Raw genomic sequence first — 19179 nt, 5'->3', positions numbered from 1 at the left:
TTACCACAAATGGATATCCCTTTCTTTTGGATCCTGTCATCTATAGAAAAGGTAAAGATAAATGTTTCCCTTGACATGAAATCTAGTCATATCCAACTTTGGGGGTTGGTGTTCATTTCCAGTTCTAAGAGTTGGCATTGTCCGTAGACTCCTCCAAGGTCATGTTGCCTGCATGACTGCATGGAACACTGTTACTTTGACCGTATTATGAGAAGACATGCATGGCTCACCAGAAACAATAATAATACATGGTAAGTTAAGAGGCTGTAGGAAAAGAGGATAAATAATAATAATAATAATAATAATAATAATAATAATTGTTATTATTATTATTATTATTGTAAGTGTAGAGTCTGCAAGGAAGCAGATGAAACAATAGATCACATCCTCAGCTGCTGCAAGAAGATCACCCAGACAGACTACAAGCAGAGGAATAACACCAGTGCTCAGATGATTCATTGGAACCTGTGCCACAAACACCATCTGCCTGCGACAAAGAAAATGAACACGTCAAGCTATTCTGGAACTTTCGAATTCAGACAGAGTGAGTTTTGCAGCACAGCACTCCTAACCTCAGGATCGTGTTAAAAAACAGTGTGGATTGTCGATGTTGCAATCCCAGGTGACAGCAGGATTGAAGAGAAACAACTGGAAAAGCTGACATGATATGAGGATTTAAAGATTGAACTGCAAAGACTCTGGCACAAGCCAGTCTTGTGCCAGAGTCTTGGCACACTGGGTACAGTGCCTAAAGACCTTGGCCTGCATTTAAACACAATTGGCGCTGACAAAATTACCATCTGCCAGCTGCAAAAGGCCACCTTACTGGGATCTGCACGCATTATTTGCCAATACATCACACAGTCCTAGACACTTTGGAAGCGTCTGACGTGTGATCCAATACAACAGCCAGCAGAGTGTCTGCTGTGGACTCATCTTGTGTTTCAAATAATAATAATAATAATAATAATAATAATAATAATAATAACCCGCCACCATCTCCCCAAAGGGGACTCGGGGCGGCTAACATGAGGCCATGCACAAAATAATACAGCAAAGTTAGATACAAAACAACAGAAAAATTGCATCACAAAAAAATACATAAAGTAACAAAATACAAAAAACAGTGCAAAATAACATAATAAAAAATCAAACACAAAGGGCGGGCCAAATGTGCAAGATAAAATGTTAAAACGTTAAAACCCTGGGCAAGATAGGAATAGAAAAAGTGTATTTATGAGGAAGGAGCCCAAGAAGCAGTGGGGTTTGGCCTTCATTAAGGACACGGGAAAGTGCATCATGAAGACAAATGTAGATGGAAACAAACAAATGGGGTTGAATGATCACTCTCTGAAGGCATATCGGAAGAGCCAAGTTTTTAGATCTTGCTTAAAGGCTGCTAGTGTGGGGGTGAGTTCCAAAGTCAGGGGGCCACAGCAGGGAAGACTCTATCCCTCGTTCCCACAAGTCATGCCTCTGATAGAGGAAGGGATGAAAGAAGGGCCTTTCCAGAAGATCGAGGAGATCGTGCAGGTTTATGGTAGGAGATGCGGTCACAAAGGTAGGTGGATACCAAACCATTCAGGGCTGTATAGGTTATGACCTGCACCTTGAATTGGGATTGGAAGATGAACAGCAGCCAATGGAGCTCCTTGAACAGGGGGATTGATTGCTCCCTGTAATTAGTAATGTTAGTAATGTGTAATGTGGCTGCCGAATGTTGGACCAATTGGAGTTTCTGGGTTGTCTTCAAGGGAAGCCCCATGCAGAGTGCATTGCAATAGTCCAGTGCAGAGGTAACTAAGGCGTGGACCACCATGGTCAAGGCAGACTTCACGAGGTATGGTCGCAGCTGGCGCACAAGTTTAAATTGTGCAAAGGCCCTCCCAGCCACCACCGACACGTGCGCATAAATCATCAGCACTGAGTCCAATAGGTCCATACGCTCTTCCAAGATCATGTGGCCTGCATGACTGCATGGAGCACCATTACTTTGACCATAGTATGAGAAGACATGCCATATTCCAGATGAATAGACTTGAGGAAGACCACATTCCAGATGAATAGACTTAATCAAGGAAGCTACAGCCCCGGCTTTGCAAAACCTTGATGATAGGGTGACTTGGTGCTCTCTCTTTCTCTCTTTAGGTGATCATAAACTGAAATTAATGTGATGTCAATTAATAACAAAAATATTCCAGTACAGTAGATAACCATAACACTATTCAATACAGGCATCCCCTGCTTATTCAGTTGATTAAGGACCAGGGTGCTGTAAAAGAATGGATCAGAAGTTGAAATTGCAGTACAAGCAGTCCCCAAGTTACAAAAATCTGACTTACAAATTACTCATAGTTAAGAACGGGCGAGATAATAGCAAGTGAGAGAAATCTACTACTTGTAAGGGAAATTCAGTCCTGTAAAGGTTATCATGGGGGGAAAAGGTGCATCAACCAAAGTTTTATCACAAATCCGTTTCCACACAAGCCATTTTTTTCAAAATTCAATGATCAAAGGAACAGAAAGTGAAGTGAAATATTTTAAACAGGGGTGCAGACAGCAAAACAAACACCACAGGGGTATTAACCCTTCTCTGTGCTATCCAAAACTTATGAAAATATTTGGCTGGGGTTACACTTAAAAATGTATCTGTTACATACAAATCCAACTGAAGAACAAACCTACAGAACCTATCTTCGTTCATAACTTGGGGACTACCTGTATATGGCTAAAATGTATATCTATTGAAACAGGGGAATGTCAAAAAAACCCAAGTAATTGAAAAGCTGAGGAGGTCTGTATTTGTATGATTCATTTAGATTAAAGAGGTCAAGCACTGGCTATTATCCAGGATAAGTAAATGGAATAATGATCAGTGTAAGAGCATAATGGAATAATAGTTTCAAGGGAAGGAGGTCACAGCCAAGGACTTTTTTCGATTTAAGCGATCCCTCATAGCTAGAGGATGATTGTCTTCCAGATGTGGTGTCTTGGCAGTAGGTCCATAGGTGGCTGTGGAACCCTACTCTTGATCCGCATGTTTTCCCACAGTGAGGAATCGGTTTCCAGATGGAAGGCGGTCCTGGTCAAGATTGGCTTGACGTGCCTTCCTCTTGGCACATTTCTCCCTTTCACCTTCCATTCATGCCTCTTCGAATTCTGCAGCACTGCTGGTCACAGCTGACATCCAGTTACAGTTGGTTTGTTTTTATTTTTCTTGGAAGATGCCTGTGCGTGAATTTTTTAATATGTGGAGGTCAATGCATAGCTGATCAACACACGGTCTTCACAGAATGAAGACCTGGAGGGCTGAAGTTTGCCCAGGCCCAGGCCCGTAGCCAGGATTTTGTTTCGGGGGGGGGGGTGAGTGGTTGGGGGAGGGGCTGAGTCTGAGTGAAAGAGGGTCTAACCCTAGCAAACCTTTTGTATCGTTTCCCCAATACCACCATGCACATGGGATATATTGAGCATGGTGATCAGATCATGATATGAATAAACATAAGTTTAAATAATGTACCAGTAAGACCTTCTCGTGGACCACCATGAGAATTTAGGGGGGGGGTTCAAGCTCCCCAAGCCCCCCCCCCCCATTCCGGCTACATGCCTGCCCATGCCTGCTCTATATTGTGCTTGTGGACTTCCTCAAAACAGTTTCCTAGTCAGTGCTGTAAAAAGGGATGGAAATCAGTTGAGGTTGCTTTTTCACAGGAAAATACTCATTTTCCATCTTTTGAGACTAGCAATGGAACAGAAGACACATCTAGCCTCCTAAATCTGCATGTTTTACTTAACCATATGTCTACCCTAAATACACCCTCAATTAAAATAGATCAGTTGTTCTCAATCTGTGGGTCCATAGGTGTTTTGGCCTACAACTCCCAGAAATCCCAGCCAGTTTACCAGCTGTTAGGATTTTTGGGAGTTGAAGGCCAAAACATCTGGGGACTCACAGGTTGAGATCCACTAAAATAGATACTTTAAAAAACTGCACCAATTTGATTTAGTCCCTTAAAAATGTGTACAAAATGCTTTACAAAAATGTAGATTTTGGAAAAAGAAAACGATCCATATTGTTGTCATGCAGCAAATAGAGAAAAATCTTGAAGCCCAATACAGACACAGAATACGAATGCTAATGGGGTTCACATGAAACAGGGAAAACAAAAATGGGAAGCTTTTCACATCTATGAGAAACACGTTTGACTGGCTTTAGTCTGCTCTAAAGGGTCGTGTTATTTTAACAATACCAGGATATAATTGGGACTAGATATGATAACATTAGTAATGCTTCCTTTGATACATATCCAGGCTTTAAAGACAGGAAAAAAACTGTCTTGTGGTGGTGACTCAGTTGCTGTGAATTTTGCTATTTGAGACAGCTGATAGTTCTGCTAAATATTTCAGATTCCTTTCAAAACTAGCAGTTTTAGTGGAGTTATGAAAAAAGTCCTTTTTTAACATTCACTACTACTTTCCCTGCCCGAAGCAAAAATCTTCTCCCATGGCCACAAACCTATGAATAATATATGATAGCAAAGAATCATGCACTGTAAATTAATTATCATAATTAATTCTAATAAGACACTGAAAATTAAGTTCAAGGATGTGCAATTGCCATGAGATCTTGGAGGGCTGCATGTTATGCTAATGATGGGATTAACATTAAATACACACATCCTATCTATATCCATAATAAATGTGAAAATATGTATGTGTGTGGTGGCTGGGATGCCCACTTTCACAAGCAGTTATTATTCCCACCTATGAGGAGCCACCAAAGGCCCTCCCTCCAATGACACTGCAGGTTATAGCGAGTGCCGTAAACATGTACAACCCCTGCCAGTGTCCTCCACAAACAAAAGACTGCCCACCACCCAAGTGAAGACTTTCATATGGGGACAATATCATCTTAGATTTTATGTGCTTCTTCCACTACAGACACCTTGGTGTTTCTGACTCTCTCCATAGCTGTGGAATTTGCATGATCCCAGCCACTTCCTTTCCTATAATCCTTTCCTACACTTTTCTGCGGGTCAGAGCAAACAGAGAAATTGATGAGCAACTGAAAATATTGGAGGAGTTTGGGGGTCTGATGCAACACAATGGAAGTTGTAGTTCACCCTGCAATGAACCTGGACCACATTTGGCACACAGAACCCCCATGACCAATGCAAAATACTGGAGAGGTTTAGGGAGAATTGACCTTGATTTATAGATGTAGTTCACCTACATCCAGAGAGCACTATGAACCCAAATAAAGATGGATCTGGACCAAACTTGGCACGCATACCCGATATGCCCAAATAGGAATACTGGTTTTGGGGTTTTGGATGTTGTAGGTACTGGAATTTAAAGTTCACCTGAAATCAAACAGCACTTTAAATCCCAACAAAGATGGACCTGGACCTAACTTGGCACATAGAATCCCCCCATGACAAACAAAAAATAATGGAGGGGCGGGAGGGGGAATCACCGTGATTTGGGGGAGTTATAGTTCATTAAATCCAGAGAGTACTGTGATCCCAAACGATGATGTGCACATGCCTGAAAAGGCCAAATTTGAATACTGGGAGGGTTTGGGAGGGATTGGCCTTGATTTTTGGAGTTGTAGTTTACATACAACCAGAGAAACTTTGAACCCCACCAATAATGGATCTGGATCAAGTTTGGCACACAGAACTATGCTGACCAGCTAAAAATACTGGGTTTGGAGAACTCACTTTCATTTCTGGAAGTTGCGAGTCACTCACATCCAGAGACACTGTGAGCACCACCAATGATGGATCTGGAAAAAACTTGGCACACAGAAACCCCCATGACAAACTGAACCTACTGGAGGGAATTGAGGGGGACTGACCCACCATGGTGGGACCTGTAGTTCATTCTGTAGCCAGAGAGCACACTGAAACTCACCAATGATGCATCTAGAGCAAACTTGCCCAACATGACAAACTTTAACTACTGATGGAATTTCAGGGGGATAACCTGGCGTGATGTGAGTTGTAGTTCACCCATGACCTTAAGCATTTTGTAAAAATTTTTAAAAATGACTTTTTCAAATAACCTGGGCAATGCCGGGTACCAAAGCTAGTAACAAATATAGAAAAAATGTGATATTGTTCTTAGATGACACACATAAGGGAAGTTTCCATCTATTTTCCACAGCCACAATTGTGGCAAAACCCACCCATTTCATTAGCATCATGGACATAACACTGATTAGTGCACAAAAAAGTGCTGACTGCTGGCAGGGAAGGCTTAGAGTGTAACACAACAAGGAAAGGATGCATAAAACTCCCCTCCCTATATGCTGTTTTGAAGGACAAATTATGGTAATTCCTTTTTTCCAAAAAAGTAATTGCTAATCATGTAATAACCAGCACATAGTCTTAAAAAGAGAAGTACAAAGAGCAGATTTTATAAGGTTCTAGGTAAAAGTTTCCACTTTACATTAAGTCTAGTCACTTTCTAAGCCAAAGAGCCAGCGTTGTCCATAGACGCCTCCAAGATCATGTGGCCGGCATGACTGCATAGAGCACCATTACCTTCCCGCCATGCAGTACCTATTGATCTACGGTACTCACATTTGCATGTTTTGAACTGCTAGGTTGGCAGGGACTGGGGCCAACAGTGGGAGCTCACCCCATCCCGTGGTCAGCAAGTTCAGCTGCTTAGTGGTTTAACCCGCTGTGCCACCTCAGCCTCCTAAGATTGCCTGATTCTACAGTCCTGTGTTTCCGTTCCTAATTCTAAATATGTCAAAATAGTCAAAACCTCATGGAAACTATGGATTTATTTAGGCCTCTTCTACAATGCCATCTAATCCAAATTATCAAAGCAGATAATCCACATATCTGCTTTGAACAGGATTATATGAGTCTATACTGCCATAAATTCCAGTTCAAAGCAGATATTCTGGATTTTATATGTCAGTGTAGAAGGGGCTTTAGACCATACAATCCAAGTCAAAATAATAATAAGCTTTAGAAAATGTGAATTTTTCTTCCCTTTTTCAAGTTCATTTTATTTTCATAGTATTCCAGTATAATAACATATCTTGATAAAATGCCACTGTGAACTTTATTTTGACAGAACAACAAAATAACCTCAAAATGGGAAAGGGTAATAAATATCAAACTATTAAATCTAAAATGTATAAATATAAAATGTCAATAACATTTGGAAAACACTAGGAAAAATCTGGCAGCCACGGAGTCCTTTGGGCGTTGGTTTTCTAGAAAGCTTTTTTCTTCCCATCTGTATCACCTCAGATCCAATACAGTTATGTTTACATCTTTCCCAATGATATGTTTGCACATCTGTAAAAGAAATAAATACCATATCAGATTCATCCAGTATCTCTGATTTCTTCATACTGTTATGAAAACTCAAGAGTGAAGAAAGCTGACAGGAGGAAAATTAATTCATTTGAGAGGAAGAGCTGGAGAAGAGTTCTGTAGATACCAAGGGCTTCCAAAAAGACATATCTATGGACCTTAGAGTAAATTGAACCCGAACTCTTCCTATAGGTTATGATGGCTAAAGTAAGGCTTTCCGATTTTGAAAATATTAGATTTTCTGGGGGGAAAAATTATAATGCTGGGAAAAGTGAAAGACATCTCATTTAATGATTTGAGTGTTGGAATATTATTTTGGGAGAGAAGTGTTCAAATCCCCACTCAACAACAACAGGGTGATTGTGGACAAATCACATACTCTCAGCCATTGGTGAAAAGGTAATGGCAATTCCTCCTGAACAAATCTTTCCAAGAATGCCCAAAGATAGGGTTGCCTTAGGCCCCTTATACAGATTATCAAAGCAGATAATCCGTGTTATCTGCTTTGAACTGGATTATATGAGTCTACACTGCCATATAATCCAGTTCAAATCAGATAATCTGGATTTTATATGGCACTGTGGAAGGACACATAGAGTCATCATAAGTCTGAAAAACTAGAAAGCAAACAGCTAAATGGTTATAAAACAAATGCAGGTTGAGTATTTGGAAATCCAAAGTGTTCTCAAATTGTCCACATGGATTTTTTTTGTCGTGTTAGGAGCGACTAGAGAAACTGCAAGTCGCTTCTGGTGTGAGAGAATTAGCCGTCTGCAAGGATGTTGCCCAAGGGACGCTTGGATGGTTTTGATGTTTGACCATCCTTGTGGGAAGCTTCTCTCATGTCCCCACATGAGGAGCTGGAGCTGACAGAGGGAGCTCATTCACGCTCTCCCCGGATTCGAACCTGCAACCTGTGGGTCTTCAGTCTTGCCGGCACAAGGGTTTAACCCACTGTGCTACCGGGGGCTCTGTCCACATGGATGATTGAGATAGTGATACTTTCTCTTTTTGATGGTTCAATGTACACAAACTCTGTTTTATGCACAGAATTATTAAAAATATTGAGCAAAATTATTAAAAATATTGATATCTATGAAACATAAATACATTTCACATTAGATTTACATCTTACTTCCAAGAGAACTCATTAAGTATATGAAATATTCTAAAATATGGGGGGGGGGGTCAAAATCCAAAACACTTCTGGTCCCAAGCATTTCAGATGAGTATACATTTGTATAAATATACAAAGTGATTTTTTTTCCTTACATTAAATAGTCTAGGGTCCTTGGTATGGGGATGAAAGCCCTTCTTCTTACAAGCAGAAACTTCCAACATACCAGCATTAGTAAGTCGGAACACTCCCGTGCTAGAAAGCAAAGCAAAGGTTAGGTCACTTTCAGTACCCAGCACTGAAACTCTTCAATGTAAGAAAATAGTGAACGTTGCATAGTAAAAAATTCGGGAGGCTCCAGCAAACTAAAATACTATCCAGTAAGCTTGTACATTCTGGATAACCTATGATCCTTTTTGGTGTCATGGATTTCGGTGGGGGTCCTGATCCATTTTTTGGGAGCCTCCTGAATTCGGGAGGGCAGATTGTTTATGTTCCCGGATTCATTTTCTATCCAGCCCATTATGTAGAGTGGGCTTCCCAGACCCCTCTTCCTGTCATTTTAGACATTTAAGTTGTTACTACTCTAGAGGAGAGGTGCTGCAGGTGGATACATGTGCTTTCTCTCCTGGGCCTGAATCATGCCACACACTTTTACAAAGGCATTTAAAGGAGGGCTTCTTGAAACTGATTCTACTCTACAGGAGAGGCGCTGCACGTACTGGCATGTGTGCTTTCTCTCCCGGGCCTACACCATGCCATGCACTCTTTCCAAGGCATTTAAAGGAGACTTCTTAAAGCTATTCCTACTCTAGAAGAGACAGCATTTTAGGTAGGCAGGCGTGCTTTAAGGGAGCTTCTTAACTGTTTCTACTCTAGAGGAGAGGTGCTGCAGGCACTGGTGTGTACACTTTCTCTCACAGACCTGCACCATGCCACACACTCTTTCCAAGGCATTTAAAGGAGACTTCTTAAAGCTATTCTAGAAGAGATTATTATTATTATTATTATTATTATTATTATTATTATTAATGATTATTATTATTATTAATTATTATTATTATTATTATTATTATTATTATTATTATTTATAATTGTTATTATAATAATAATATTCTAGAAGAGATGGCATTTCAGGCAAGTAGCCATGCTTTAAGGGGGCTTCTTAATTGTTTCTACTCTAGAGTAGAGGTGCTGCAGGCACTGGTGTGCATGCTTTCTCTCCCAGACATGCACCATACCACACACTCTTTCCATTGCCATTTTAAGGAGGCTTCCCCACTTCCAGGTAGAGAAGAGCGATGACCTCCTGGAGCTTTCCTCCCTGGGCTTCTTAAAAAAAAAACCCTCTTTTTTTTCCTGGCATGCTTCAATATCCTTTTTGCTTTGGGTTTAATGCTTCCTTACAGCTGCTTCTACTTTCTACTCTAGAGGAGAGGTAACTGGTAGTAGTTTTCAGGGAATTATGATTTTCTTTTTGTTTGCTGGGATTAATAAAAAGATTAAATTGTGATGCCGAAAAGCATAGGAGGAACTAAGATTGGCTTCTGTTTGTTTTCGTGTCGGACGGGTTTTTGTACCAGGAAGACCCTTCTCGCTACGTACTCCCGAAGGTACCGCAGATATAGAAGGAAAGAGATCTTCACACAAGTCTACAATCCATAGGGTTATCGTTTGTATTTATGCAGCTCTTGAATAAATTTACAATCCAAACTATTCAATTCAGAAGTCTAAACCTGTGAAAGAATGAAGTCAGGACAGGAAAATGCAAAGGACCTATGTCTTCAGTAACAATCTGTGAGTTGTGTTGTGGAGCTCTCATGGCTCAAGATCTCTCTTACACACTATACACAAGTAGCAGACTATTTACATCTAATACCTTAAGCCACAGTCAGCAAACCTTCACACTTAACAGCATATAGTAGAAGCAGAGTTTGAGACAAACACACACACAAATAGAAAAGCCACATTCTAAAATTAAACTGTCATCTAACACTACCTTATATATATTAACAACACAAATAGACACGTTCCATGTTTCAACTTTTCCTCTTTACCTTATCTGACATCTAAAAGTGATTTTGCAGGCAACTGGACTCCAGCATAGTAACTGATAGTATTACAAAACAGAAAACGAGAAAACTCACTCATTATGTTTCGGTGAACAAACAATCGCAATAGCTTCTGGTAGCATTAGCTGATAGGAACAATGTGTGTGAAGATCAACACTAGATAAAAAAGCAGTCTGTGTTGGATGTGTCTACAAAATAAAAAAGAGTAAAACAAGGTCAAGTGCAATCCAAGAGCAGCTACCGTGTATTTGTTTTATGAGCGTCCAGCAGAAAAAGAAACCATCAAAGCTCTTTTTTTCCTTCCAAACAGAAAGGACTTCAATTAAGTCAATAAGTACAAGGAACATCAATGCTAGTACTAAGGCACCTTCTGAAAGGCACTTGCTTCATTACACATGTGATGTAAACATGAGGGAGAAATAAGGAGAAACTCTGGCCTCTTTCACAAAGCTGTATATAATCTACATTGAACTGGATTATATGACAGTGTGGACTCAGATAACCCAGTTTAAAGCAGATAGTGTGGATTATCTGCCTTGATATTCTGGTTTATATAGTTGTGTGGAAGGGCCCTTTCACTAAGCCTCCTTCCACACAGCTGAAAAAAATCCCACATTATCTGCTTTGAACTGGAATATATGGCAGTGTGGACTCAGATATCCCAGTTCAAGGCAGATATTGTGGGATTTTCTGCCTTGATATTTTGGGTTATATGGCTGTGTAGAAGGGCCTATAGAAAACAAAAGCTTTCCCATGCAATTATTTATAAGAAATGAAAAAATATGCAAAGCTACTACTTATAATAGTTTTTTTCCCCCACGTTCAAAACAACTGATCAGGGGTTATTAAAAAAGGAAATAAATGGACTGGCTATATATGGGTCCTTTCACACAGCCCTATATCCCATAATATCCAGGCAGAAAATCCCACAATATCTGCTTTGAACTGGGTTATCTGAGTTCACACTCAGATAATGCGGGATTTTCTGCCTTGATATCCTGGGATATAGAGCTGTGTTGAAGGGCCCTAGGTTATAATTGGAAAAACTGTCAAGATTTTTGGAGACAGAAGGCTAGAGGAAGCCCATCTGAACCATGGGAGCAGAAAAGATGAAATTACCGTATGTAACCAAATTTGGAAAAAAAATCTGTTCCTGTTTTGTAAGTGTTATTTCCTGCTTAATCGTGCAGTACACACTTTGAAAGTAGTTGTTATACTTCAGAAACTGCCACAAATTATGTGAATTGGTTGAGACTCTACAAGATATTAATTGATATTCAATGTGCTGCAGGATGTCTTGCAAAACAGTGTTTGCAGTTTAATAAACCTTTTTCATGTGTTTATGATAGAACCAATTAGAAAATGACATTTGCGACCCAGGAACAAAAATTGTGTTACATAGTGTTATCACTGCCTACTACTGGCATGTGATAGGGAGATTAGCTTAAAAGGGTTGCAGTTTGTGGGCCAGAAATGTTCCCTGGCCCCTTTTATAAGAAACAAGCACTCCCTATTTTCCCACCAATGTTAGGCTTATACGTACTTACATGGATCCAGCCCAATGTGAGGAGATCATGCTGATCTTGAACACTGAACAGGTCTTCCACATTCTCCATGTCACAGTAGTCTGGGCCAGCAGACTGCTTTGGCACTATCACGTGAGTAATAGTGAATTCATTATGGGTCTGTAAAATACATATAATGAAAGGTTTCAGAAGAAGCATTTACTTAAAAACCCTAAAATTACCTTTCTTATTACTAATTTTCATATGAACTGCCACAGAAAATAATATGGATATTACATATAAAAATATTAAATACATTGTAAGAGGATTCAAGGAACACAGGAAACTATCTTATCAAGTTATACTATTAGTAGTGTTATCTCCACTGGGACAGAAATCACGCAAGCACCCATATGTTGTTGTATTACAACTCTCAGAACTGTCAATGGGGAGGAACGCAGGGGGTTGCAGTACAACAGAATGCAGAAGACTGCATGATTCTCACTCCTTGTTTACGCTGACTGGCATAAGACTTTCCCATAACCTATTTGGGAATTCCAGAGGCTGAAACGGTGACCTTATTGTTACAAAATAAGGACCCTTCTACACAAGCCTAAAATACCAAAGAAACCAGGATAAAAGGTATGGTGGTAGTTAAATGACTTTTAAGGAAAATGTACACTGATTCAGATTAAAAGCTGAAAAACACATATTAAAAAGGTATGCTTAAAACTGATTTCACCTCAAAAACGCATATATTCACATGATTATATATCTCAGCAGACAAGAAAACATGTGACTTCGATGCTATACCCTCGTATGTCCACATTTTTAAATTCTGTAACAGCTGATCAGGCTGTAAACAAATGGAAGGACTGACACACAGGTAGCTAAATCGAAGCACAATTGGAAAGCAATTACAATGAAAACTCTCTGCAACCATTCCTTTGTCCTGATCTTTATGAAATTAAACGGAGTTGAATTTACAGTAGGGTGAGGAGAGATAGTAATGTGCTTGTGTGCACATTTAGATATCCACATCACTGCATTTGAAGTTCAGTGCCTCTCGGAGTGTCAATTAAAAAAATAAGTAAATTTCTGTTGGATGTCCCCTATCCATCTTGCAGATTTCTAAAATCTGCTACAAAGGTGTCAGGACAGCAGGTGATGATTTATTGGGATTGACAGCTTTGTGTTTGGACATGCTGGTTATTTTTTGCCCCGCTTCTTTGACCCAGATTATGACACTGTCTGGAAGTCTCTATCCTGCAGTCATTTCAACAGCATGTGTGTCAATTCACACATACAATCTGTTCATAAAGTTCTGTTTCATGCATCAGTCTATGAAAGGACATGCTCACGATTTCTTTCTCTCCATTAGTTTCAAAGGTGCTACAAGATCCTTTTGCATATGGATTCAAACTGGGATGGCCATGACTTTGAATACTACCACCATGTGATTTTCATGTAACTGTTCATTCCCTTTGGGAGTCAGGTTGCATACTTTAAGTATAAGTTGTGTTTTAGATAAAAATCCAATAGTAAATTAGGGCTGTAAAATGAATATTATCCATTTTGAGCAAAAAATGAAAACAGAAGCATTATGCAATAATATTTACTGTATATACTCATGTATACATTGATTTTTTTTTAACAAAACATCAACCCCCTAAAACTGGCCAATGCTGGAATAAGGATCCAGCATGAAGACATGGGCCAATGCTGGAATAGGGACCTAGCTTGAAGACAGTGACAACCGGCAAAGATGAGAAGCTCTTACTTCCTTATCCCTGCCTTGCTCAAACTGGAGAAGGAAAGTCAGTTCTCCCTTCTTCCCTCTTTGTACCCAGAAGAAATAGACACAGAAATATCTGCAGAAAGGCTTATGCATTAAACTCTTCTTTAAAATGGCTGCAGACTTTCCACGCCATGTCAAATCTCCCAAATGTTGGGATCACTGTATTCCTCACGCTCCTCACACTGCTGCTTGGGCTGCCTTTCTTTGTCTGGTTTGGGTAAGGGAGGAATAGGAGGTTCTTGCTTCTACTTTCTGTCACTGCGTTAGTGCTGGGTACCTATTAGTTGACATGTTGCTTCCCTTGCTCTTCTCCTCCCTCCTCTCCCACACACTTTTTAATCATGCCAAATTCTCATTCTTTTTCCTCATTTATATTCTTTTCACTATCTGTATTTATATAAATACAGATATTGGAAGATCAGCAGATCACAGTCCAATAAGAATATCTGAACAGACCCATAAAATGGCACACTTACACTTCAGATCTGCTTTTGCTCTGATACCAGTTCATTACAGGAAAATACAGTACTATCAAAAGAGACATCCCCATACAAATGTGAAGGTTCAACTGTACCAGTTTTCCACAGAGAATCCCACATGTCTCTATTCCTCTTACTGTATTTGCCTCTGCTAGCAGCAGAAATTTGTGACAAAGATCCCTTGGCAGTACCACGCTTCGTAGCCCTTCAGCCACATTGTCTAAAAGAAAGGGAGAAGTGGGAGAATGCCGTTAAGAAAGAGATATGTATATAAATGTACAACATGATTCAAAAAGCACTCAGTAGCCTATGTGCATATTCTACTGTGTGACTGTCCAACTTAAGAGTAATTGTTTCTCTATATTGCCAGTTGAAACCATTCTCTGCTTATGGCAATTGGTTTGTTTGGCTTCTGTGTCACTAAAATAAATTGTAGTTTATGTTATACAGACAGTCCCCCAGTTACAAACATGATAGGTTCTGAAGGTTTGTTCTTAAGTTGGATTTGTATGCAAGTTGGAACAGGTACAATTTTAAGTGTACCTCCAGCCAAAAATAGATACATATTATCTTTGGATAGCAAAGGGAAAGGTTAATAGCTTTGGATAGAATAGGGAAGGGTTAATAAGGTTTGGGCTTTAGTACAGCAGGTTAATTGCCAGCTGCAGTAAATCTTGCCAATCGGAAGGTTGACAGCTTGAAGCCCAGGTCAGGGTGAGCCCCTGGCTTTTAGCCCAGCTTCTGCCTACCTAGAAGTTCAAAAACAAATGTGAGTAGATAAATAGGTACCACTTTAAAGTGGGGAGGTATCTAAGCTACCCATAAGGAAATGCCAGAAAAATGCCAGCGATTCGATCAGGGAGGAAGTTTATAAACAAAAGCTCTTTGACAGGGAAGATGGACCGACAAAACCCCTGCACCCTCCCCTCCCCCCCAACCAAGCACAGCCTCCAAGATGCCAAAGATGGGAAAACCTATCTATATCTCTATGTACAGTTCTCTGTCTTGTCAGTGTATAATGACACTGAATGTTTGCCGTATATATGTTTTGTGATCCGCTCTGAGTCCCTTTCAGGGTGAGAAGGGCGGAATATAAATACTGTAAATAATAAATAATACCCTTGTCATGTTTGTTTCACTGTTTGTGCTCCTGATCAGAAAATTTCATCTCACTTTCTGTCCCTGTGATAATTGAATTTTGAAAAAAATTGGATTGTTGTGATGGTAATGCTTCGGTGGAGACCTTTTCCCCATGATAACTTTCCCAGGAGTGAATTTCCCTTCCTAGGGATAGATTTGTCTCACTTCCTGTTGTCTCACTCCCGTTCTTAATGATGAATCATTTACAACTTCAATGTTTGTAACTCAGGGACTACCTGTACAGCCTTTTAAATATGCCTGAAAGAGGCAAAGCATTTATGTGAAGCAAAGTAAGAAACAAAAATATCTAGCAAATCACTTCCACCACCAGACACACCCACAGACATTTCTGCACTATTTCCAAGGAATTCTTTTGAATCACTTCATTGAGTACACTTTCCATCTGTTGTTTGTTTTGACTTGTTTTTTAATTAGTAAAGGGGTGAACAACTGTCATAAGATGGGGACTACTTCCTGAGTTGGCCAAATGTTCAAGGGCTACACATTATGGTTTTCTTTTTCTTTAAAGTTAAAATAATAAAAAGTTCTGTAAATATAATTTAAAAAATGGAATGAGTTTGAATATTGAATCCCATTCCACTACTACTTATTACACTTATAGTTCCATATAAATGAAATTAAACGTGTTTTACTATGCAGTTGGCCAAGATTCTGATTTCTAATATGAAAATAAAAGGAACTAAATTGACCACAATACGATTTTTTTTAATGTGCCACATTTGACTATAGTGCATTCAGTGGTTTGGAGACGACTTTCTGCAACAAAGTATAATGTCATTTTTTTAAAAAAAATCCTGAAGTACTCAGGATCTGCATAACGGCCTGCGGGATCCAGTTTCTTCTACTTCAGGAGAAGAGTTCAATCCAAATAAAATCTGGCCAATAACTAAACAACCTATACACACCTCTAGGAGCCCCTGGTGGTGCAGCAGGTTAAACCCCTGAGTTTCTGAACTTATTGACTGAAAGGTCGGCGGTTCGAATCAGAGGAGTGTGGCAAGCTCCCACTGTTAGCCCCAGCTTCTGCCAATGTAGCAGTTTGAAAACATGCAAATGTGACTACATCATTTAGGTGTAGGTAACGGTGCTCCATGCAGTCATGCCAGCCACATGCCAGCCACTTGACCTAGGAGATGTCTATGGATAACACCGGCTCTTCAGCTTAGAAATTGAGATGAGCACCACCCCCCAGAGTCGGAAACGACTAGACTTAATGCCAAGGGAAAACCTTTACCTTTACTATACACACCACTACATCCTGTTCTAGAAACTAAAGAAATATAAATCTTTTAGAATATGAAAACTAACAAGATGAAAGTGTGTGTGCTTGTATCAAACTTGACGGGGATAGACAACTACATTGCTCAGGATTCTAATGATCGGCACAGTGTAGGTATTGGGTCAAATCTCTTATCAGTTTTGATGTATATGGGATGTCATCTACCCTGAACGTTTGAATTTCAAAGTAACAACAACAGATGAAAACAAAAAGAAGTCTCTTTCTTACTCTGTACAGCACTTAGTGTAGCAGCTGGCTTTAAGGCCCGACTTATAGGAGGAGACTGTCCAGCAGAGGCATCACTCTTGTTTGCTATTGTTGTGGAGAGAGCACTGTTCAGATGTGCCGAAATGCACGATGACAATACGCTCCCATCAGTCTGCTCAGACATCGCTGAACCATCCTTCGTTTTCAGATCACGGGCTAATTCTTGTTTCTTCAACTGATCTTCAAAGAACTGAAATTGTTCCGTCTCCAGCTGCTGTTGACGTAACTGTGCAATCCGTTTTTTCTCTGCATCAATCAGTTGCTGTTGCTCCAGCTTCTTTAGTATTTCAGATTTGCATTTGTTCTAGAAAATGTATTAAATGAAAAGAACTGATTGAGAGATCAGCCAGGCATGTTAGATCTATTGAGCAGGTCCACTGGGGCTCTAATCGCATGTGATGAGATAGACCCAATTTTATATTTACTGAATATGTTCATCTGTAAATTGACCTCCTGTATAAGGAAAGGTTTGGGGCCAAATTTATGGATGTCCCACGGATAAGGGGACAGAAGGGAAAGCACCAAAGCTGCCTTAGGGGGCCATCCACCCTTACCCACCATTGCTATTCCCCATCCACTCATTTGAAAATGCCAGACTAGGCTATTGCCTTTTGCCTTTTGCCAGTCTCCTCAGAGAATGGGGAGGTTCCTTAAAAAAAAAAGATAAGGTTCTTCACATTGACCCATGAATAAGCTGACTCAGGTATTTGGGGTTAATTTTCTGACTAAATTTTCTAGACTTATATGTGAAAATACAGCAGGCATGGGCAAACTTTCTAATTTGGGGGCCACATGGTGGGCCGAGAGGAAGGTGGTTCTCCATAAGTCCCCTCCTCCCCTTTCCTCTTCTTCTTCTCTTTCAGAGGCAGAAAGAGAAGGGAGATACTGACAAGATGGAATGTGTCCTGAGGACGGCGACTCAAATGATCAAGGGTCTGGAGAACAAGCCCCATGAGGAGCAGCTTAAAGAGCAGGGTATGTTTAGCCTGAAGACGAGAAGGCTGAGAGGGGACATGATAGCCATGTATAAATATGTGATTGGAAGTCATAGGGAGCAAGAACAATGGCTTCAAACTACAAGAAAGGAGATTCCACCTGAACATTGGGAAAAACTTTCTGACTGTGAGAGCTGTTCAGCAGTGGAACTCTCTGCCCCGGAGTGTGGTGGAGGCTCCTTCTTTGGAGGCTTTTAAACAGAGGCTGAATGGCCATCTGTTGGGGGTGCTTTGAATGCGATTTTCCTGCTTCTTGGCATGGGGTTGGACTGGATGGCCCTTAGTGGTCTCTTCCAGCTCTAGGATTCTTTTTGTTTTCTGTCCACCATCCCATCCTGACTAAGGCTAACCCTTTTTGGATCCAAACGTTTCCTGTCTTTCATAGAATCATAGAGTTGGAAGAGACCTCGTGAGCCATCCAATCCAACCCCCTGCCAAGAAGCAGGAAAATTGAATTCAAAGCACCCCAACTAGATGGACTAGATGGCCCACAAGGTCTCTTCAAACTCTATGATTTCAGGATGTTCTTCCTAATCTTTTCAGTCATTTCTTTCTTGCTATTTGAAACCATTGTTCCCCTGTGCCCTGGTCTCTAGAGCAGCAGAAAGTCACTTTCCCCCCTCCTCCTCAATGGAACATCCCTTCAAATCTTGAAACATGGTTCTCATGTTCCCACTCTACCTTCTCTTTTCCCATCTAAGCATCTCCCAGGAGAAAAGGAGGAAGGAAAAAGAGAAATAAGCAAGGAAGAAAGGGAGGAAGAGAAGGATGGGAGGAAGGAAGGGTGGAAGGGAGGGAAGGGAGAAGGAAGGAAAGACAAAAGGGAAGGAGAAAAAGAGAGAGGGAATGAGAGAGGAAAGAAGGAAGGAAGGAAGGAAGGAAGGACAAAAGGGTGGAACGAAAGGAAGGAGGAGAGAGAGAAATAAGGAAGGAAGGGGGAGTTGGAGGAAGGAAAGAGAGAAGGAAGGAAGAGCAGGTTGGTGAAAGAGTAAAGGGTCTGAGAAAAGGGCCCAAGGGGCTGCACTGGGGCCCTGGGTCTAGGTTTGCCGATATCTGCTGCAGAGGATACTTCCATATCTCAACTGCATCCCCTCCTGAGTTCAAGCCAGTGTACATGGCTCTCTACTTTCCCAGTTTATCCTCTGGGAAACTTGGGTGAGAATGGGATC

At 40.5% G+C, this 19179-nt stretch overlaps 1 protein-coding gene across 2 annotated transcripts in view; it reads right to left on the bottom strand.

Annotated features, from left to right (window-relative positions):
* Positions 1–6995: 6995 nt before the first annotated feature.
* Positions 6996–19179, bottom strand: part of STAMBPL1 (STAM binding protein like 1) — a 49302-nt gene continuing 37118 nt past the window's right edge. The window contains exons 6-11 of one of the 2 annotated variants that reach the window (XM_060768764.2): positions 16977–17319; positions 14446–14528; positions 12074–12211; positions 10602–10714; positions 8610–8709; positions 6996–7319 (exon numbers count right to left, since the gene is read on the bottom strand). In XM_060768764.2, coding sequence (XP_060624747.2) covers positions 7263–7319; positions 8610–8709; positions 10602–10714; positions 12074–12211; positions 14446–14528; positions 16977–17319 — 834 coding nt within the window. In that variant the 3' untranslated portion in view covers positions 6996–7262. Of the gene's footprint in view, positions 7320–8609; positions 8710–10601; positions 10715–12073; positions 12212–14403; positions 14529–16976; positions 17320–19179 lie in introns of both variants that reach the window. The other variant, XM_060768763.2, reaches the window with a different exon arrangement.

The sequence above is a fragment of the Anolis sagrei genome, chromosome 3, assembly GCF_037176765.1.
Source record: "Anolis sagrei isolate rAnoSag1 chromosome 3, rAnoSag1.mat, whole genome shotgun sequence".
Taxonomy (NCBI): domain Eukaryota; kingdom Metazoa; phylum Chordata; class Lepidosauria; order Squamata; family Dactyloidae; genus Anolis; species Anolis sagrei.
This window is presented reverse-complemented; position numbering and strand designations above follow the sequence as displayed.